Source organism: Manduca sexta, chromosome 26 (genome assembly GCF_014839805.1).
Source record: "Manduca sexta isolate Smith_Timp_Sample1 chromosome 26, JHU_Msex_v1.0, whole genome shotgun sequence".
In the NCBI taxonomy this organism is placed as follows: Eukaryota; Metazoa; Arthropoda; class Insecta; order Lepidoptera; family Sphingidae; genus Manduca; species Manduca sexta.
The window spans coordinates 20,181,757-20,206,515 of NC_051140.1; the positions used below are offsets into that span (position 1 = coordinate 20,181,757).

The following is a 24,759-nucleotide window of genomic DNA, read 5'->3' on the forward strand; positions in this document are numbered from 1 at the left end:
TAAATGAACGTGACAAAATCTTTATACGTCGTAATAAACATTAATATTCTCCTAAATACTTTCAGTAAATGGACAAGATACATATATAATAGGAAAAGATTTTATATTCAAGCTGAAATACAAGTTGCCTGGTCTATCTAGCGTAGCTCTGGGTGGGCCATTTCCTTTTGCCATCATTTTTGTTGTTTACTTATCTCTTCTGTGTTTATTGTGAGCTTGTAATAATTCAGTCATTTTATATTACAAAGGAAGTTCCTTTATTAACAATTTAGTATTGTGATGCATAAAACGTATTTATGGCGAATATATACTGACCCTAGACTGAGATCTAATGGTAAGATTTCTACGTCGAATAACATTTTGTATGAGATGTCAACAGAATTTTCCCGTAATTCAATCGTCTAGCAAGGTTTTGTCATGAAGGTGGTCGTTAGAACTACACTAGATTTAGCAACATGCTTAAGGAAGAGTGAGTTGTGCCGCCACACATTGAAATGGGATAATGATATGAAGAAAGTATGACAGGTTTATAATGAAAACAGTTCGATGAAGTATTGTGCGTCTGGACATAATAATCAAAGCAAACTTTTAAAAGCATTGCATTACACTGTCTGTCACTTGCCTTCCTATTCATCACGTCTTAACAGTTTAAAAAACCTCCTGTAAACATCAATATTAATATATTATTTAATTGCTAAATGATACATATATTATACAATATACACATTTTTAAATTCATAATAAAATTAATATAATATTTAATTCTAAAGAATGCCTTTATTACATATTTGTAAATTCATATTAAATCTTTGAAGATTCGAAATGGTCCTTCGAGCCAGAACCCGTATCACACAAATAGCAATCCGATTTTAAGCATTCCATAAAAACATTACGAATGTGTCCCGAATGAGTTGATATCCATTCTCAGTCACTTAGAGCCTAAAAATGGATAAAGCTTTTGTCAAGCCCGTAAAATGCACGAGAAACAGTACACAGGCAGCTTACGAGTGGAAAATAAATATTTTCTTTCAAACCTCACGTAGTTCGCAAAATACAGATTTAACTTTGAATTATTTGCGATTTAAGTTTTATAATATTTTTACGACTGCCTCGGTGGCGTAGTTGTATTGCACGTCCGGTACAATAGCGCTCTGAGGTCCTGGGTTCGAATCCCGGGTCGGGCAAAGTGATATTTGGGTTTTTCTGCTCAGTATCAGCCCGGAGTCTGGAATTTGTGCCCGATATGGCGATAGGCTCGCCCCTATCACATCATGGGACGGAACATACTTGGCGAAAGTGGGTGCCCTAGTTGCGCCTCTGCATACCCCTTCGGGGATAAAATGCGTGATGTTATGTATGTATGTATGTATGTATGTATGTAATATTTTTACGGCAAATTGCCTACTCTGTATTTTATAGTTAAGGTGACTATCTAACAAAAACATTATCCATCAAGAGACCTAACTTTGAAGATTGCTACAGTTATACGAGCTGTCTAATTACACGTTACTGATGACATTTCTAGCAACAATCCAACAATAGAGTTTCATATTATTTTTAGTTTTATGTATTTTAGTAATTAGTTCTCCCAACATCTCAGAGAGACAAAAACTTTACCGTAATCTGAAATACTCTGTAGTAAGAATTGGCGGTAATTCTACTGTGTTTAAGCATACTTATACATGGTCATTTTAAAATTGCTTTAATAAATGAAACCATATACTCGTCTGACAACGATGTGCCAAAAATCAGTCATGAATAATGAATATCACCAATAGTCCCAGTTTTAATTTTCAGATTATTTTATCACTTTGTAGTTTATTGCGTATACAGTGTGTGTGAGGGTGTTTCACTCTAAAAGTATGACGTTGCCGCTATGATGAAATCTTTTATAGATATAGGCATTAAGGCGATTAAATTAAAATATTTTTTATTGATATATATTTTGTTTGAAGCTTACACTTTTTTAGGTTAAATCTATAGTTCGTGTAACTTACTGTAAATTATTATTTTCAATAAGTTTAGTATGTGATTTCATTTATTATGTCAAAATGTTTCTTTGTATAATAATAAAGCTTTTGATGTTTACCGGCATTTCTCTCAATGACGACACCATCAAAATTCAGCCGTTTTATATAATACTGACAAATCAACAGGTAGGCAGCAAATAGGCTCTTCCAATTTATTACTGTAATACCTATGTGGATAACTAGATGTACGCCGCGACCGTTACTTAATTTCCACATAATTGAGTTTTCATAGCTATTTTACGACTGTTAATTTAACTAATTGTTCGTAATTTTGGTCAGATTAAAAGTTAATTAGGACGTTAAATGTGAGTGAGAATGTACTAGTTTGAATGTAATGGGAAAATTGCATTATTTTTACTGTTAATAGTTTTTCAGCCATTCTTATTGAAGTAAATAAGTAAGAGTAGAGCGATGTAATTTCGACGCTATCGACTACTTTAGAAGTAAAGAAATAAACTTTTATATATAAAGTAACTTTTGCTCACGTCTTCGTCCTGCTATTCCTTTCTTTCGTATAAAAAGTAATGTATATGTTACTGCAGGATTAACTACCAGTAAGCCAAACATTCTAGTCCATGCAGCGGAATAAGCATTAATCAGTTACAAACATTACATACTTTTACAATGTATATGCGGCTTTGCCCACGCGAATACCCTTACACGTTACAATTCATAATGTCAACATGTCAACGTTAGCGCCGTCTGCAGGTTAAAAAATATTCAAATATTTTTATAGAAGCAAATTTCTGGAAAAAAAAGTAGCCTATATTTTAACCCAGGACATGGTTTATCCATGTGTTAAATTGCATCCAAATCAGTTCAGCGGTTTCTACATTTACTACTAACATACAAATATGGAAACGTTTTTACAAACTTTTGCATTTATAAGTGTAGTAATAAATAAGATTGAAAGATAACCTACCAGGATAGCAGAATATATGTGAAGTTACGCTAGTTACCTGTTGACTGTTGGCGCTGCCCTCAGCCTGATCGAAGGGCGGCAGCACGGAACACAACCTCCGCCCCATGAGGGAGTATGACACCACCACGATGCATCCTGGAAAAAAACAAAAAATAAATGAAATATTACAAAAATAAAAACTATATTTCACACAAAAGCTTCAGTGGAAGCAGAATTAAAAAAAAAATCTATATTTTATTTAAATCGGAATCTCATGTATTTTGAATAGAGATACCTTCTTCGCTTCTTATTATACAACAACAATTGCATGGAAATACGTCGAGACATTCAACCAATATGCGCTAAAGATTTTAATACAAGATAATAGCAATTGCTTAGAAATACCTTTATAAAGTTACTCAATACGCAAATAAGCAGATTGCTATTTCGTTGTATGTGTACATTTGAGTGGTTTTATCTGTATATCAGGCATTAGGGGCTGTACCATCGGTCGCCAGAAGGTTGGCATCAAATCCGGGCGGCTCAACGCCGGATAGTAAGGCAAGGTGACCCCAACACAACGGCTCAGTTGCCTCTCATGTAGGCTGGACGGTAGTAATAGGGCACTTTCTTCGCGAAACCAAAAAAATAGGGTGACCCTTGCCAAAAGTCCCTTTACAATCGTTTACGCTAATAGAAAACAAAAATTGATATAGGAATGGTACATCCCAGCGACAAAATTATCGTTAGGATTTTACAGTTCCATACATTTTTATTAGCGTTAACGGTTGTGGAAACACGTCTCAGCTGCTCCAGGTATATGTCGACGCATTATGATCAAAGTTGTAAACTGTCATTAACCTAACAGTTCCCAAGAGATGTCGCGATAATCCCAACAATTAACTTCATTGCGATAATATTAAGTTTGAGCGGCAATTTGAATGAAATTGTAATCACTAGTCTTGTTCGGGAAATATATATCTATCATAATAAGATATTTTTTATATTTTATTCTTAGGTCCATAACTTCGCGTAATTTAACTTCGAAAAACATCCTTTCAAAAACTAAAATTTTGAATCGCCCAAACATTCCAGATCAGAACGGACTGGGGTATATATTTTACGGTTTATGCTGTACAAAATACATTCTTATACACTTTTTATACTACAATCGGACTTAATACCGAAGACATTTTATACCAGTAAACATTTATGTGAGACAGAAATAAAACAATGTATTTAGGTGTGATAATAATACAGTACGTCTTTAAAATCTTTGGTTCGTGTAAAACACTGGATTATTATAAAAAATAGGGATACAAAAACCTTTAATACTAAAAAGTATTTTTGTGGAAAATGGTTAAAGAATGCTCAAGAAATGGTTTAAGAATGTTCAAAGAATAAATCCTTTATAAAGTCGTAATACTAGCAGACTGAAGGTACGGTAGAATAATACAAAACTAACAAAGAGAAAAAATACATTTTGAGCATTATTCGTCTGTTTGTAGATTTCCGTTCAGTGTCCGAGCAGTGTCCGTGTTTTTTATTTTTATACGTTCATAGTTACCCCAATTCATCTGATGGTAAGTTAAGTGGAGTCGAATAGAATGTCGACTGACGAGACATGATTACTCCTCGACAGTCGACACAATTATGCCGGCATGTTGGAACCAGGTATACATAGGTTGATCACTGTACGCGACACACTTACGTGGGCTAGTATGGCGAGTTATAACACCCTGTGTACGGTAGTCGCTATCCGATCAGATATAAAATATATCTCACTACCGGCAAAATTGTGTCCATGGAGAGTTAGGAACAAAAGTTATCTGTGCATATAATGTTTTTAATCTTACTAACAATATAAATGTGAAAGTTTGTGAAAATATTAAGATGTTTGTTAGAAGTAAACGCGGAAACAACTCAACGGATTTGGATGAGATTTGGTACACGGGTAGACCTTGTCCTTAATTAACACATAGGCTTCATATTACAAGAACAGTGACTTGTTTGTAAAACACAATTTGATAACTACAGTCATAGACGTCATCCCAACTTTGCCATAGATCATGTTACTGTCGGTAGGATATATTTTGTATCCGCCCAGATAACGATCACCACATAAAACCCGCCATGGTGGCCAACGTAAGTGTATCGCGTTCCGGGATCAGCCTGTGTATATGCGGTTTAAGCAGACCGGCATAATTATTTCGACTGGTGAGGGACAATCAGGTTATCATCAAGTGCAGTAGGATATCTTGCCGGGCGCGTAAAATAAAAAAATAATAACATAGCCCCAGGTAAATATGTTGATAGTAAATGTGACGGCCCCGACACTGCACGGGCGAGTGTGAAAGGACCATAATTGTTCGCACTTTATCCACATAATATTGTGAAATCCGTCCTGATTTTTGCCTTGAAAGCCTCTTTTGTATCTCAAAGTGAAAATAAAATTATAATACTGAGCACGTCCGACGTAGTGTTGATATGATCGTTATTACGTAGCGTTAAGGTATATTTTTAAACGCGTTGGTTTCTATAATATTAAATCATGTTTCCTTCGCTAAAAATTTATTTATGCTGTATAATTTATTTGATATTAATTACTTACAAGGAATATCAAGAGATCCTTAATTATACGTACGTAGTATGTTTTTAATAAGACTTCCAAGAAAACCATGTTATTCAATATATGAATTATTTGCAAACAATATATATTATGTTGCTTATTTTAGAGTACATCAGGACAACTTTATAGTTGGTACTTCAGACGAGTTAGGATTACATTTAAAAATAAAACATGTTTTTTTAATAAAATCGCGACAACAAAACATAGCCAGAAAAATGTAAATATAAAAACTTTAAATGTATAAAATTTTAAGCCATAAAATAAAATTATTACGCAATTTATACAAATTATTAACTCATATTTTAAAAGATAATATTCATAACTTTTATTTTGTTTTACTCGCATTGAATTACTTTTTATGCTAAAAATATAGTGCTAGAAAATTCTGTGCTTCAGTCGCGCAGTTGTATTGCTGTCCCGAAGTCTCAGATTCAGGTAAATAATGTTGAGTTTACTGTTTAGGGGTTAACAATTATGCCCAGTATATGGCAATATGGTCGTCTTCTTTTATAAAACCTAACGAAGCATGCAAAGATGTTATAAGTACCTTTGTAAGGAAAATAGGCGGGACGACACATAAAAGATATACAGCCTATACTTCAGGCTTTCCTGACCTGGTATTTGTTTATTTATTGTTAATTACTTCTCGCCTTAACGGCAGACATTGTAACGAAACCTGAATACCTAAGATTTTTCTAAAGAATTACGAAGGTATGCGATGTCTACCAACCAGAAAGTTTAATCCTTTACTTTAGAAGAATGAGTTCATTATTTGGATAATAGCAATGGGATATATATACTGTCCCATTGCTGGGCACGGGTCTTCTCTACTACTGATACGGATTGCGTCTTAGTCCACCACGCTGGCCTAGAGCGGATTGAGAGTCTTCACATACCTTCAAAATTCCTATAGAGAACTTCTTAGGTATGCAGGTTTCCTCACGATGTTTTCCTTCACCGTTACAAGCGATAATTCACAAAGAATACACACATAACTTTTAGAATAGTCACAGGTGCATGCCCTTGGGTTTTAAACCTGCAAACATTGGTCTCGACAGTCTGTACCGCTCCCAACTAGGTTATCCATTAGAATAATCTATTCAAATGTAAAATTAAAGATATTTTTTAAATTAGTAGTGTTTGCAATCAATGTTGTGACCATTAAAAAACTTTCTAAATTCTAATGGAATAATCACTCAGTGATATATAATATACTTTACTAGCTGACCCGACAGACGTTGTCCTATCTAACTATGTATGCACGCGCGCATTCTGTCGATTGCTGACAGTTATTTCAAACCCCTGACAGTTATGTAAAATTAATATTGTCGTTAAGTTTTCTTAAATTTTCTAATTACCCCGTAATTTTTTTTATTTTTTTCTTCCATAAGAACCTTCTCCTGACACTAACAAACACAAAAAAAAATAGTGAAATCGGTCTAGCCGTTCACGCGTCATGGCGTGACCAAGGAAATTAGGGATTCATTTTATATATATATATATATATATATATATATATATATATATATATATATAATATAGAGCTATCATATTAGAACAAGTACGTACAGCTCTTAACCCTAGCTCTTTAATAAAAATAAAGTAAAACAAATTATTAGTCACGTAGATGAATATTTGCACTTATTACTTCACTTCGCTTTATTACACTTCGTGTTATTTTATTCTGCACAATTTCGCTTGGCTTCATTTTGCTACTGCTTTTTTATTATTTCATATCTGATGAGTTTTTATTTATAGTCATACAAAAACAGAAATACCATGAAGAAATATATTAAACGTATATTTTGGTTAAAATATATTATAGGCCTAAAATAATAAGCTCAGAGCGTCAGACCATTTGTAAACAGTAATATATTAAAGCCACCACTTCAAATCGAAATAAGAGACAAAAGTTATTTTACTTAACAATATTAAAACTGTGGTACTATTTTAGTAAATAATGATATTTTATAAAAATATTATTTTGAACTAAAATTTTATATATCAATATTATATTATTTCATTTGAGTACATTTTTATATTTGATTGTTAAATAACAGCTTTTTCACATAAATTTTACTGGGTATTCATTCAAAGTTGCATTTATAAATAATGATAATGATAAATTGCCATTGGGTGACGTCCGCTATATTGAATTCAAAAAAAGATCGAAATTCCAAGACATATATGCAAGTGAAGTTAAATTAACCACTTAATAATAATAAAAAGACAATTAATATTATTCATTAACGGTTTGCAGAGTGTATTCGCCTACATTTACAATAATATATTTCGTCCAATACTTGAATTAATATTATAAACGTAAACGCAACAAAATGATAGGTCAGTCGTCTAATTTAAAATTATATATGATCTCAAAAAAGTGATATAATCATTTATATTATACGATTTGCCAAATTCATCTGGTCTTATTAATATTTGACAGCCTCAGTGTATTGAATGTGCGGTACGGCAGCGCTTCTAAGGTCCTATGTTCGAACCCCGGGTCGGACAAAGTGATATTTGGGTTTTTCTGTTCAGTATCAGCAGATTTTAATTAATTAATTACTAATTAATGTCCATATGCTTGGTCATGGTGCAAATCAAATTTGCCAAACCGTCGTATACAAATAATTACAATGCTGACTGTTTTCTCTAAACCACACCCCAAATCCCCACCAATCCCTATATAATTAAATATACTGACAATTCCAATAAACATAAAAACTCAAAGCTTAACACGACAAAGTTATATGATATCAAAATTTAATTAGTTCTATATAATCTGGGCACGACATTTTTGTTAATTTGTCATTAGCGCCCTCTCCCGAGCCCTCCTCCGCGCCCTCCGCCGACCGTCACTCTGTAAGCGGAGTACTTAAAAGATTAACGTGGCTCCCGCTGTCACTGCAACATTTATATATCATACACAATTGCTTTTTACACTAATCTGTGTACAAAACACATTCCCTTTTGTTTTTATATTTTTTTTTTAAACAAAGGTTACTAATTATATTGATCCAATTACTTTGTTTGTATAAAAATGTATGTAGTAGGTAGTCAAACTTTTATTCGGGTGAATTAAAATAAAAGAACGTGTTGCAAGGCTACATTTTAATTAATTATTGTTTTTTTTAAATTATTATTTATTTCAGGGTGTTTATCCAGCCAGGATATGCCAATCCCATTATTAATGTTACAATTAGTGAAACACATTACAAAGGTGCAAATAAGTACAAGACAGTGTGTGGGCTTATTCTATGAATTGAGACCGATAATACAGAGTCAGCGTCTCAGTCCAAAACGGACGCTTCTGGACGTTGTATAAATAAGGATGGTTCGAGACGTTGCATAGGTAGATAGGTCTGTTGTATCAATCTTCTGGTTATGTATCACAGCTTTGTTTATATTTAACTTGGGTAGTATTAAAACACTTGTTTTGCTTGAAAATGAGACAATTGGCTCCATTCGTAAATTATAATAGATCTTTAAAATGAGTGCCCACACTTTAATATTTTATGACGGTAACCAATCTCAGATGACCCAACTACTCAACCTGGTAATGTGTTAAAATGAGGCGTAAGTACTTCTCCTTAAATTTACAGGATAAACTATCCCAAACATTTGTTACACTAAACATGCTATAGGATGCAGCCTTAATAAAGATAATTTTGGGCTAGCTTAAAAGAGGTCGTCACAGAACGCACCTTAACGTTTGCGTTTCAGTTACACATTCTATTCGATAGTAGGACCACAAAATGCCGACTTTAGTAGAGATTTGAAATTACGGCAATTATTTCAAGGACTTTATGAAAAGGGTGGCTAGGTATTTAGTTTTTATGAGGCTGTTGATTGTCCGTTTCAAGCAAATGGAGTATAACGGTTAGAATCACGTCCATAGCAACGACATTTCCTAACTAAGCTATAAAGGGCGGATGAATAATTTTACGCAGAGCGCATTCTCGATATGAAAGAGAATCACGTCGACAAAACATCAAGCGGTTTCACCAGTGCGTCCTCATAATTCTATTTGTGCATACTGGTGTTTTTATCATAGCATTGCGTCACAATTAGCTAACATTTATGATTCTAAATAAGTCTAAGCCTAAGTCACATAATAGCCTGATAAATAGCTAGTTCGTGCCCAACAAAGGACGGCTGTTAACTTTACCCCAAGGTTTTTATCTTCGCAATCTAATGAAAAAAGTATTGTTTGTACACCTTAGAATGAGAATGGACAAAACGTGTTTTACAGACTAATTTTGAAAATTACGGTGCATTAGATTTTGGCCAGACGAAATGGGGCACAAAGACGTAATTCCATTAGCGCTACCCTTGAGTCTAGTTAGCTTTGTTGAGGAATGCAAGAGACAACATTGAGACGTTTCACTGAGAGTTTTATTAACTGTTTATTTAGTTTTTGATGAAGTGGATTCATTTTGAGATTTTTCATCAAGTGGATGAAATTAGAACAAAGAGAAAGTAATTATAATATTGCTTTCGTACTAACACAAATCTTGATTTTAAAGAATATCTGAGGTAATAATAATTTTCTCTCAAAGGATTCCATATTTCTAAAAAGGAACGCTATAACTTTACTGGGAACTTAAAATTACTCTCAATTTTTCATATCCCTAAAAACCGTTCTCATGGTTTCACTAGTTTTAAAGCGGTCATAATATTATTAGAGGAGGGCCGATGCAACCTTGTTATAATTTAAAGTTTTGCTTAAATAAGAAACGACATTTATTTTAAACATAACTACAGTTACTCTAAACAAAATATTTCATAACAATTCAACCAAAATGGAAACTACGAAATTCAAGCAGTAAAGAGGTACGCTAGGAAAACCTCATTTCAAATAATATTCGTAGCGTCGTAGCTCCGTGTGCTACGACGCGGCGTTATACTAAATATGTCTACGAAATTCGTAGCAAACTTGAAGCAATTTTGGCAGATTGTTATGTTTTGGACAAATTGGTACATTTATTCTAATCTGTCAATATTTTTAAAGCAAAACATTAAAATATTTATTTGACACCTATTTTTTAAAACCTAGATATGAGTAACGTCTCTTTACTCTATACTTATAGTATAAATGCCTCTTAAAAACTAAAAACTGTTAAAATTTTACGGCTAAGGGGTTGATTTTCATGATATTTGGTGTGAACTCAGCTGAATATATATTTAGATAGGCTGCTTTTTATGGGAAAGCACATAGTATGATTTTTCCTAGTTAAAGTTTAAAAAGCGCGTGGAGCTGTGAGTGATGGCTGGTAATAATATAAAATAATCTGTAGTAAAGAATATAATAATTTATCATTCACAATAAACAGTACTTAAAAATAACCATTTACCATTACTATTCATTTGTTTCTGTTTTACAGAAGTTGATCATGAAAACGCAACATTTTTATGCGTGACATATATTATTAAATAATATAATATTAGATTATGTTCGCAATGTACCAGAAATATGAAACATTATCATAATTTGACGAAATAAGATTAGACGTGATTTCTCTCTGACTGAAATAGAGCTTGTAAGTCATTTTATTGCAGTTTATTTTAATATTCTGTTCGAAAATAACTTAACTTATGTTTTTTATTACATTTGACAAGGCGAGCATCCTGCTCACCTGATAGTAAGCCATATGATTGGAACAACTTGGACAAAACTTAACAAATTAGAATAACAAAGTAACAGGCACTCCACTGCACTTACCGTGAGACATAAGATGTTAAGTCTTATAATACCCAGCAATCACGCTGGCTGCGATGTACTTCAAATCGGAACAAAACAGTGCACACTTTACTGCTTGGAAGTTGAAATAGAATTGCGGTTGTACCTATTCAGATTCTCGTTTGCAAATGAATAATATAATATCCAAAATTTTAATTAGAAAATGTTCAAACAATTTATTAACTTATACTATAAATTACAAATATAAACTTAATTATAATATGTCAGAGAAAATGATATTTGTTCGCAAGAAAATTTATTAACATTGAAGTGCGTAAATTAATTTAAATTTTCTTCTACTTAAAGAATCCCCGCAGACGCGACGACTCGTTGCTGAATAACATCTCTGTGGAACTGACAGTTTTTAGAACATCTTTCAGTTTTCCTCTGCAGTATCTATCTATATATTATATATGTAAAAATGAATCCCTATTTCCCTTAGTCACGCCATCATGTGTGAACAGCTGGACCGATTACACTATTTTTATTGTGTTTGTTATTGTCAGGAGAAGGATATTATGAAAGAAAAAATTAAGGAAGTTGAGCGGAACGTTAGAAAATTTAAAAAAAGTTAATTTGAGTGATTGACAGAATGCGCGCCGCAAATTCATATTTAAGACGAGACAACGTCTGTCGGGTCAGCTAGTTTCTTTATAATAGGATGTCACCGTCTAACACTTTATGTAAGGCGTATGCACTTCATAGCACTTCGAAATGACGTATTGGTCAAGTCGCTAAGTCAAAAGTCGTTATAAGTACAAGTACATAATTTTACTCAAAATAAAAAAATTAAAGCCCTCGATACAAAAAGTGAAAAACAAAATGTGTTTTTTTGTCCTTTAAGTATAATATAATAATAATAATATCAGCCCTGTATTACATACTTGCCCACTGCTGAGCACGGGCCTCCTCTACTACTGAGAGGGATTAGGCCTTAGTCCACCACGCTGGCCTAGTGCGGATTGGTAGACTTCACACACCCTCGAAATTCCTCTTGAGAACTTCTCAGGTATGCGTGTTTCCTCACGATGTTTTCCTTCACCGTTAAAGCAAGCGATAATTCACAAAGAATACACACATAATTTTTTAGAAAAATCAGAGGTGTGTGCCCCTTGGGATTTGAACCTGCGGACATTCGTCTCGGCAGACCGTTCCACAAGGCTATCGCCGCTTAAGTATAAAAGTACTTAATAATATGTTGATCTAAACATACATCGGGGGCCGCTAAAGAAGTATTTTCATTCCCTCGGTTAAGGGTTCAAATCCAAAGTACAACTTAAAGTTCTGAATAGTGTTACTTCTCTTAAAATACTTAAATAGGCCACTGATCTTCCACAAATTTATAGAGTGTCCAAATAATTTATACATATTATAAAACAAAGTCCTCTTTTCTGTCTGTATGTATGCTGTCGATTTGCTCAAAATATACTGTACGTATTTTTATGTCATTTGGTATGAAGATAGTTTGAGACCCTGGGAAGGTTATAGGCTACTTTCTACAAAAACATAGTGAACTATAGGAAAATATATAGCGGGACTTTTATCCCAGAAAACGCCTTTACGCGAGCAAAGGCTAATTCAAGAAAATATCATTTTAGATATGAATTTTTATGTCACGCTTGTTTAACGCCACACATAGCTCTATCAATATTTAAATATAAAAGAGAATATTAAAGCTTAAAGAAATTCTTTCATCTTTAAGTTCTTAAAATAATATCTTGCTATATCCATATCAAAGAAAATTGTTCCATTAATAATAATTTCAAGGAAAACTAAATAATTGATTCATGGATATACATTATGAAATATAAAATAACAATTCATTTAATAAACGATAAGTGCGCTATAGTTCAGTTAGAAATAGAACGGACTGCCGAGGCAAGGTCCGCCGGTTCAAAACCTAAAGCACAGTTCGCTTTATCTGAACATTCTACATGAGAATTTCTAGGATACATAAAGTCAACCTGCAACATTCCAGCGTGGTGATCGAAGAGGTAAAGCCTCTTAGCCGTAGAGGAGGTTCGTGCCCAGCAGTGTGCCATGACCACTATAATACAGGGCTGGAATTATTTACATAACTATTAACAGACTAGACAAGTAACTTGCTAACGAGCTACTACGCAATATTTTCTGCTAACAATTTTGAAATTAGAACCTTTGCTTGTGTAGTCAATAAAATAAACTAAATAATATACACGAAAACCACAATAATGTTTTATGTACCCTAAAACTACGATATCCGGCGATCAATTGCTGTGGGACCTCATCGTTTATTCATCGGGTCCATTCTCTTTGGACACAAAAGGCTCGCCATGCAAGATTAATAGTAAATTTGAATTTCCGGAGCATTTTGCTGCGGCCTGGGTGATCAAACATTCGGTAAAAACAATTTTTAGGTTATATGATGTATCATTTTTGCAGCAAAGTCCCGATTTTCATTTCTTTTGATGTAATGAAGTAAGACATATATTATTCGCCAATTTGTTGAATGCCAACGTGTATATATTGCAGATTAGTCCTGGATTTCTATTCGAGGTCAAATAACACTTTTTATGGGTTGTCTAAAGTTTAGAATCTAGTCCCGAAAAGATGTTTTTACTCTAAACAGTTTACCCAAAGGAGTTTGAAATCGGGTAAATGACTGGTCGAAAAAGCTATATCCATACATAGAAAACTAAGTAATATCGAAGAACTCTATGTGGGCGTGCGCATGAGTTCCTTGTACAGCACGTCGAAGTAAAATAGAATTTTTGTAACGCATAAACTATGGAGGTTACGTACCGTCGACGAGCATTTTGCTAGTTTGCTGTAAAATAGTGTCTGCAATTGTTCAGGACCAAAACTCGGTTAGACAGACCTGTAATAAATAGGTCTATTGTGCCAATTTTAATGTAAAAAATTATCGTTTCAATAAAAATAAAATTTAAGTGTGTTTCCGTACTTTGTTGTATACCGTTATTTTTATTTTCACTATGAAAATCCAAACACGCTTATTTTTTTATTTACTTTAAGGCAAAATAACAAAACACTTAATCCTATTTTAATGTGGTATATAAAAAAAGAACTTTTGAAAGAGAATATCGTATTATTTTTCTATGGTGGAAATTCTAACGGTCCCCAAAGGTAAGATTTATCAACTAACATCCCATGTAATTGAGGTATTATTTTTCAGTCCCTTCTATCCTCTGAGAGTACTTCAAAGAGTCGCAGCGGCCATTTTAGCCAAGTTTATGAGTGAGCCTACACAGTGCTACGAAATAGGGAGTGAAGCCTTCAGTACTAAATTATATATCAAATAGGGCAATCTAGAGCACCGAAACAGTTTTGTATACAGGGTGCTTCAAACAGGTGCTATATGTTTTGATTTTTTTGTACGAACACGGCAAGGACTCCATATCACTTTATGGTAAGCTAAATTGATAAAAAGTGGTGATTGAGGACAGATGATTACGACTCGCCAACCGAGATAATTATGCCGGCCTGATTGTTTTCAATTACGATAAAAACGTATAAATCGAAACAGTTATACAGTTAATGTTGCGGAGTATATAGTATAAGTAATAAAAGATGACTTACAAATATGAATAACTATAATAAGGAACTGTCGTTTTAATTGTCAGTGCCAATTACTCAGTACAGTTATTTATCATGATAGTACTGAACTTGTTTTATTGGGAAATTAGGCGACAAACCTCACTGTTCGAAGTAAATTATTGAACTAACTACAATCCTTCAAACCCAATTAAACACTCAACACTCCATCTAGTAGTGCATATGTTTTACCGATGTTAAGTCTGGTTTGTGAGCGAGGGACCGCCTGGGTAGGTACCATCGCAATGTTCATTTCTATACGGCAATATTCCTATATTTTATTTATGTCACTGAAACATCCTGTATAGTAAGTAAACCTAGGTTAGTGTGCTAGACTATTGGAGCCATCACGTCCCCTCGTCATATTGTGTTTGCCTCTGCCGAATCTGTTAAGAGACTTTACTAGCAGAAAATGCATTTGTAGGCGGGCAAGACCTAGTTATTTTCATATAATAAAGTTTGTACACACAATTAAACTAAACTGAAATGTTGATGCAATTGAATGATGAGATGAAATCAACTTACACTGATAATTACCAGTATAAGGTGATTGACCTCGTCTTTCCTTTTATTGTGTTGACATATCAAATAAAGGGCTATTTGATTGCTTGCGTGGCCAATAAATGGATTTCATTTAAATATATGACTTAAAGCGTCTAAAAATGAAAATGCATAAACTGACAATATACAATAGTACTTTTAGACTATCGTATAGCACTACACTGCACTTGTCACCTACAACCCACAACGATCTCAATGTCTAGCAATATAATAAATCTACAAATTACCTCACAATAAATAAGCAAATAATTACACATTTATTTATTTAAATATTTATTACTTTGTGGCGAAAATTAATCAACGTGTTGACATTTTCAGAGCAAATAGAAATATGTCTTGAACCGTATATTAAAGGGTATCTACCCTTGCGGACTTAGTGTCTAGGTTACAAGAGGGTGTCAATGAACTTTATTTAGAGTTAGGAAGAAGTTTAATTTGTGTTTTTGTCAATGAACTTATATTTTCTATTACATTGCAGACATTTTGTCCTGTTACTAGAAAAGCGTGTATAAGTCACCGTGGGATGTTCATAACGGTAAGCATCAGCAACTACACGCGTACAACATAATGACAAAAACGGTACAAACGTCGACGACACGCTATCTCTCACTGCCCACTTTTTCCACTTACAATCTAAAACATATTTTCTATCCCGCAAATTAAAGTCCATTTTTCATTACAATTTAGAATAGTCGTCGTGACTAATGCGATGAATGAATGAGCTCTAAACTACGTGAATACCAAAAAACACACTTATCACGTATTTATAAATTCTATTTGTAAAATATAACACTCAACACGTTGCACGTTGGGTAATTAACAGCATAAAACTAAAGCTAGACAAAAATAATTAAGCTACAGTAATTGCATCCCGAGGGATTGAATGCTAAACTAATTTTTCGCTGTTCTAGAATTTATTATTATGAAGTTGTCTTTCAGCTCAGATATCTGATTAATGCTTAGGATGTTTACGTAATCTAACTACGATTTGATGAGTTCCTAAACTAATTCTGCAGATGTTTTGTCTGCAGCATGAGTCGGCTGCGTTCGATCCGTTTCGTAACACAGTGTCACAAAAACTTCAATTGGAAACTCTACTTGACTTTTCCCAATCCCAATATTATTTTCCTGTTTCAAAAAGCTAGCCAGCCAGTTTGTAGCCAATGTAACTACTATACATAATAAGACTTAACATCTCATATCTCAAGTTGGGGAGCGCAGTGAAATACCAAACAATACTTTGTAATTCAAGTTGTTGGATGCTGTTTCTACTGTTTATGGGCGGTCATTTCGCTTACCACCAGGCGAACAGCAAGTTCGTTTCGTCATTTAAAGTAATAAAAAAAATCTCTTCTCTTAATTTAGTACCCACTACGGGCAAAGGCCTACGCCTAGACTATGGCTTCTGATACACATTGAAAATTATAATTTTATTTCATACTGCTAAAATTAATAACGATTAATTTTAAACTAAAAAAGAATTTTAAATACGTATAACAAAGCAGCAAATTTATTTGCCTACCAAAAATAATTAAAGCGATACTACAATTATAAGCTACAATGAACGGAGACAATGAAACTCATTATTACTTGACTATTAGAGAAAAGTGCAATGTCAGGCTTAATACATTTGACCTTAAGGATATCGCACATCTAAGCCTCGGGCTATATTTTTAGGTACTGTAAATAAATTTATATAAAAATGGCCTTTATTTGCTTCTACATTTCACATATGAATTTAACCTATGTATTAAATTAGACTAGTTGGTTGTGGAACGGACTGTCGAGACGAATGTCCGCAGGTTCAAATCCCAAGGGCACACTCCTCTGACTTTTCTAAAAACAAAAAATATGTGTGTATTCTTTGTGAATTATCGCTTGCTTTAACGATGAAGGAAAACATCGTGAGGAAACCTGCATACCTGAAAAATTCTTTATAGGAATTTTCGAGAGTGTGTGAAGTCTACCAATCCGCACTAGCTACACTACCAGCGTGGTAGACTAAGGCCTAATCCCTCTCAGTAGTAGAGGAGGCCCGTGCCCAAAAGTGGGAAAGTATATAATACAGGGCTGATATTATTATATTTATATATTATATTAAATTAATTATATGTGTAAAATAAAATATTCTATGTAGTAGTTTCCTTTGTAATATAGAGCTCTGTTAAACCTTTATATACATCTCTTTTACTTATTTTACGCTTCTATGAGTTAAACGTAACTGAATTTGAGTCCCGTAGATATTAGTCAAAAACAACACGGTTTTACTCACGTATAAAAAGTAGTCGGAATCGCCGACCAGTTTCGACCTATTAAGTAGGTCATCCTCAGGGGCGAGTGCTAAGAGGACGTCGCGTCGCGGAGGCCTCTCGATCACTGACATATTAATTATTGTTTTGAATGCGTGAGAAAACATATTGAATTAACAGGTATGCCTGACAATTAAACAAACGGGATCACAGTCACACAGGCAGTCAGTCATACACACTGACCCAAATAGTTTCTGCAAGGTGAAGTATATGTTGCGTTAACATTGGACTGAGATAGGACTAGATGGAAAAAAGTTATTAAGCATTCTCGAATTTATAAACTTGAAGACACGCCATATATTTCTAAAGTAAAAACGTAATTTCTCGTCTGACGTTATGATATTTCAACTATACTGAAAAGCAAGAAGTAACCGCCATCTTTAAGCTATATATTGAAAGTGTAGCGCGCTATTATGATTGCCGTAGTGCGCGCTCATCCGTACATTACCAGTCTGGAAGTACTGCAGTAGACGTTGGACTTGCCTATGATTAAGAGCCTTTTGATTTACTCTCGAGTGTGCGTCATAAGTTACAACTTTGTGGCTAACGACCCACCATTAATACAGAGAAATATTCTTAGAAAGAAATTTCATTTTCGAAGTTCAAATTGGATTTCGCATTGTGAATAACTATGCCAATTGGAGACGGTAAAAATAAGATTTTTATAAATCGGCTGAAAAAGTGTAAAACTTTTTCTACGTTTTGTTAATCATATTACCTTGATTACATAAACACTCATTTTCCTGTGTCATACTATTATAACAGTCTGTTCGTAATAAGTGTATTTCTGACTATACATCTTTATTTGGTAAGCACATAAGAACAATACTATACTAAGAAAAGTGAACTAATTAATTTTATGTGGAAACTGTTGATGTTCCGGTGTATAATAAATAAATAAATACTTAATGCAACGCATAATTTTTCGAGTATTGGTGATGGTGCTAATGGGGATCACGTATTATTAGGTTATGCTCTTGCTCGTTAATACCATCTTATATAAGAAAAATGTCTATAAAAATGACTGCCTCGGCGGCGTAGTCGCATTGAAAGTAATACTCCCGCTTTAATGTATTAAGTTCCAAACCTGCGTCGGACAAAGCGATATTAAGTTTTCTTCTCAGTATCAGCCCGACGTCAAATTTGTGCCCGATTGGCGATTGGCTCGACGAATAGTGGGTGCCTTAGCTACACCTTTATAACAGGCAGGGTATAAATACGTGGCGTAGGTTTGTTTATTTCGTCTAACGAAAATATATTAAATACATGGTATATGTAATCTAAAAAGCGGCGATAGCCTAGTTGGTTGTGGAACGCACTGCCGAGACGAATGTCCGCAGGTTCAAATCCCAAGGGCACACACCTCTGACTTTTCTAAAAATCATATGTGTATTCTTTGTGAATTTATCGTTCGCTTTAATGGTGTAGTAAAACATCGTGAGGAAACCTGCACATCTGAGAAGTTCTCTATAGGAATTTCGAAGGTGTGTGAAGTCTACCAATCCGCACTAGGCCAGCGTGGTGGACTAAGGCCTAATCCCTCTCAGTAGTAGAGGAGGCCCGTGCTCAGCAGTAGGCAAGTATATAATACAGGGCTGATATTATTATTTATTTATAACCTAATCTAACGTCTGAAATAAGTCTCGTGATATAGTTATTATATTTGCTTTATGATTTAGTTAGAAACCTAAATTATTATCCTGGTTGTTTTGATTATCAAAGTAATTTCACTTACATCATGAATAAGGATTTCGGTGGAGCTTAAAATTAATTCTAGAGTTGAAGATTATAATTATATTATAACCAAAATTGTAAGGTTTATTGTTGGTTCACACTTCACTAAAGTTCATTTTAGAAATGTTATATAATACCGTTTATTCACATTACTCCGGGGGTCTTTAAATACACCCATAAATTAAAATCAAAAATGTATCCGAAACTTTTGTTTCTCACGGAGTACTGCATAAAAACTTGCCAAATTTTGCAACATTATAGCTCACACGTTCATAAATCAACATTGTTTAAGGCGAGTTGAACATAAAATTTAACGCATCTTACAAAGTTGGGTAAGATTTTATGTGAAATTTAACATAAGCTTATAACACGCAACAAACGAAATGTAGTAGTAACGTACTCTACAAACGTAGAAAATGCTACATAGTCAAAAAAGTGGGACACGTTTTGAATGTTTTGATCATGTTTCGATTTTTAATTCAACTTTATAGGGAATTTAGTATAGGTTTTGTTTAAAGACAGTGTAATTTGAACAGTCATGGTTCTATAAAAATGAATGGCAAAGGGTAAAATTTTCCGAAAGCGAACCCGAGAGAACATAATATAATAACTCATAATATACATAAATGCGGTTTGCAATTGGCTCCAATAATAATTAGATTTTACATAAATTACGGAATCAGGTTACATGGAACCTTTGCCACTGATAAAAACATTTCCTAGATTTATAATTTGAGCAGATCCGCATTTCTACCTTTATAGTAATTGATATTCAATTAGTGCAAAATTATAAAATATTCTTAACACTATAATATACGTTAAAGTTCCAAAGAGAATCTTTAACCGCGTTTTCTTATATTAATAAACACTGCAGAGTGTTTTACTGCATTATAAATAAAAATTTTGCTGTTTTTAACATCGTTATGGGCATCTCTAGCTTCATAAAGTTAATTATGAAGCGTTATTGGAATATGATTTACTTCACCTAAGCAACTGAAGATTATACTAGTTAATAAAATATGGTATTCATTTAAAGAATTAATAATATTTTACGGCGAGTTAATAATATAGTACAATCATTTATTTTTCATAATGGGAGTTATATCATGTAAGTGAAATGTCGATATCTAGCTAGTTGCTCTCTTCTGGGAGCAAGTTGACATGTACATATTTCGTTCGTAAATTGTTCAGCATACCTCACAGCCGAAATTAAGTAACAAAATTGCGAAATGATGAGTTAATTTGCTATGGAACACAACTATACTTGGAAAATGCACTACTTAGATGTATCCGCGTGCGAGTTCGAATGAAACTATTCACGTAATATATCTAAAATATAAAACCTACTACTTTTAAACATTCCACAATTTTACATGACAAAATTTATAATGTATATTTTTCTGGTTTATGATTCCCTTTTAATAAAATGTTAATCTACGTGGCCTAACTTATTTAATTCACGTCACGCATCAAGATATTCCTTCCTTACTTCGTTTCTATTTTCAGAAATAGCTCTCCAAAACCCTATTCCCTCACATTTTCGATTTTCCCGAAAGCCATTTGAGGCGTATATTAATATTAAACGCACAAATGGGCGATAATCCCACAGCTTAATATACAAGCCACTCACCCGGCACCGCATACACCAGTATAAAGCTGAACGCGCCGTACAATTCTTTTCTGATTGAATTCGGCCATTTCTCTGTGCAAAATTCTATCGTCCGCTCTACCAATATCTGTGAACAAAAATAACAATGTTTTTCTATTTGGTTCTGTAGGAGGTTTTATGGACGACACTAAAAGCGAAAAAGGAAAATTTTCTGTGAAAATTGCTTGAATAAATATAAAGGCACGTGAATTATTTAGATTTTAACGGAGATGTTCCTGGTGGTAGGTCTCTCATACGTGAGAGTTCGCCTTGGTAGGTACCACCGCAATGTCTACTTCTGCCATCAAGCAGCAGTGTGTAGTCACTGTTGTGTTCCAGTTTGAAGAATATTGTAGTCAGTGTAACTACTGGACATAATAAGACTTAACATTTCATGTCTTAGGATGGCGAGCGCAGTTGAATACCAAACAAGACTTTGTAATTCAATGTATTGGATAGTTTTTTTACTGTTTATGGGCGGTCGTATCATACCAGCAGGCAAACGGCAAGCTCGTGTCGTCATTCAGAGCAATAAAAAAATATAAATATTATCTACTGGATTTTGAAAAGCGTAATAACGTTAAAATATGTATTCAAATATCGTATTGCTTTATGTACTTAATGCGAGATTTTATTCGCAGCTGGGCCCTTTTTTATAGTTCACTCTCGCAGTTTTTCAGCAAAATAGTTTTTCAAGCATAGTAGTAAAAAAGGAAATTTATCTGCTTAGAAAATATTACTGATACAAACTTTGTTCTTCCGATCGTTATAGAGTTCCGAAGGTTCACATCATAATATGTAGTGAGAGAAGTTACAGATACTGTTTTAGACTTCTAATAACTTCTCAAATAACTAGGAATATTATGGTAGATCTGATAGCGTCTTTCTAAGTTGCGCGTCCTTTTTGCCTAGACACAGAATATTTAAATGGTTATAGCATTATCTCATAAGATAGTTTTGTGTCGGAGCAGACAAAATAAAAATAATTTTAACAATATACAAAGAAGGTTGAATTTCGATTGTTAAATAAGACGTATAATCTAGCCCAAAATCCTACGAACATAAATAGGCGCTACTTGTCCTAAGCAAGATATTTATTATAACAATTAGTTTACGTCGTAATTATACACAAACTAGACAGTTTACTTTAAAGTACATAATAGCAAAATGTAGATTCTAGTACAGATACAGACGCAAATAAATTTACAGTAATGAGAAGATCAAATGCCCTGCGAGTTTAGGATAATATCTGTTTGTCCAAAGAAAGCAATAAATAGTAGGATTTTGTAGAAGTTGGGTAAAATAGAAACCGCTGGTTAGATTTAGATCTTAGGATATAAATAGACATATAAATAAGCAAGCTATTTCTGTTTTTTTTTTTAATTGCATTGAATGACGAGACAAGCTTGACGTTCGCCTGATAGTAAGAAATACGACCGCCCATAAATAGTAGAAACACCATCCAAAACCACATAGTTTGGTATTCCACTGCGCTCGCCATCCTGAGACATGAGATGTTAAGTCTTAATATGTCCAGTACTTACACTGGCTACGATGTCCTTCAAACCGGAACAAAACAGTGACAACACACTGCAGCTTGGCGGCAGAAATAGACATTGCGGTAGTATCTACCCAGACGGACTTTCACATATGAGAGACTTACCACCAGTAAATCTATCCTAAGAAAACAGATTTTCTTATAGAGGGAAACGCCTTGCGAAGCCCATTTTTAATTAGGACTTATATAAAATTCCCATCGTGAAATTCAACATAAGTGGCGTGGTTGTCACAACTCGAAACAGTAAATATTTAACGATGTTTCGCGAGTTACTTCAGGTGTAATCTCATTAGTGTTTACGAGTACGATAAAAACTTTGCGACAAATGTCAACTCCGATATGTTAACTTATACAAGGCTGTTAAGTGTTAGGAGTAATACAAGTTTTGTCATAAAAATATACATGAAGCTTGCTTTTCAAATACCAAGTGACATGCATAGACAAAATCATTTGACTCCCTCTCTCTCTGTCAGCGCATTCATGAGTTTTTTAACTGTTTTTCTTCTTCTCGCCAAAAATACAACTATCCCGGCCTTTTCGTAATCATATATACAAACTAACCCCGGAACGCGACTCGCTCACGTGTGCGTGCGGTCTTCTCTCCTTCCCTCTTTCCCCCTTCTTCCTGCATGCGACCGGATAGCTGTGCGTCGTCAGCGTACCGTCCGCAGGCATCCTAGGTGATAACGGTAGGGCCCACTAAATCTTCCTAGGGACTGCCGAGGTTGCTAAGATCGCCTGTACCCAGTTAGCAGGGTACCCCCGGCGATAAACATGGCACGTAACCAAAAAAAAAATTTACCACCAGTAATATCATAGATATTTAAGGGGCAGAGGACATCGCTTCATATCAAGTGACCTAATACCTCGTTTCTCTACAAAAAAAGGGGTAGAACAACAAGCAAAAACAAACGAAATAAAAAAGTCTTAGCCAGTATGTAAGTGTGGTAGTGATGTAATAAATATCTAATGTGAATTCAAATATTTCATGAGCATTTGTGTCCATTTGTCCACGGCATAAAGTACCCAGTAACTGTCTTGTGGCAACCCCCATTTGTCTGCGTTGTAGTGACGTTTCAGTGGTTTCGGATAGACATGGAATAGTTACGTTTATACCGAAATTGGATAGGCTACACTAGACTTCGAAATTTTTGCCTCAAACATTAATAAAGATAAGGTTTTTTTTTGTGAATACATAATTATTTGAAGGCTGTGCGAGTAATTTTATTAACGTCTCAGTTTATGTATTATACTTATTTGAAATATTTACTACCATTTTATTTTCCCTAAATTCTAATGGATAGATCACACTTATATAACCCATACTCAGGTCTTTTACCCCCGAAGGGAAAAAAGAACCGCAACTAGTGTACTCACTGTATGCTGTGTGTTTTGCAACGCACGGTGTGACGTGGGCAAGTCTATCGCCATATCAGGCACAAATCCCTGACTTCGTTGTCATAAATATTGATAAAAAAAATCTCATTATTATGTTATCAACTCAGTATTCGAGCCTGAAACCTAAGAGCGGTACCGCGCCTGCTATAAAACTACGCCACCGGGGTATTCTGTTGGAATAATATATACAAATTACATGATTTTAGATACGATATAAAAGGACTCCAGAATTACCACTTCGAGTCTATATTTAGAATAACTTCAAGCGAAAACAAGCTCTCTATCATAATAGAGGGTATCACATTGTAAACGAATCGCAGCCGAGCTTTCAGAGGTAATTGATTTTACAAAAGCTTCGTACAGATAGCGCTTTCACCTTGAACTTATTATTTTTATACTTATTTGTTCTTTTTGTATAAATCAATACACGACTAAATAAATGATTGGATATTTTATTAATGTACGTGTACAATTTTATTCACGTTAAGTAATTGTATTTAATACAGGCACGATAGTTACAGCCTCAGGTTACAGCATAAGGATTTTACTGTCACTCATGTTGTGTAGGATGGCGTCCGTAGACTATCGACAAAAGAAGATTGAATATCTCTCAACAATCGAGATGATAGGCTTGTTCACATATACAGGCTGTTTGTT

The 24,759-nt window shown here is 34.1% G+C and overlaps 1 protein-coding gene across 1 annotated transcript in view; it reads right to left on the reverse strand.

The window, feature by feature from the left end:
• LOC115450588 (neuropeptide FF receptor 1) overlaps positions 1 to 23,379 on the reverse strand; it is a 33,006-nt gene extending 9,627 nt beyond the window's left edge. Inside the window, exons 1-3 of the mRNA XM_037443181.1 lie at positions 23,266 to 23,379; positions 21,129 to 21,234; positions 2,990 to 3,087 (exon numbers count right to left, since the gene is read on the reverse strand). Of these exons, the coding sequence (XP_037299078.1) occupies positions 2,990 to 3,087; positions 21,129 to 21,234; positions 23,266 to 23,379 (318 nt within the window). The remainder of the gene's footprint in view (positions 1 to 2,989; positions 3,088 to 21,128; positions 21,235 to 23,265) is intronic.
• Between the last annotated feature and the right edge of the window lie 1,380 nt (positions 23,380 to 24,759).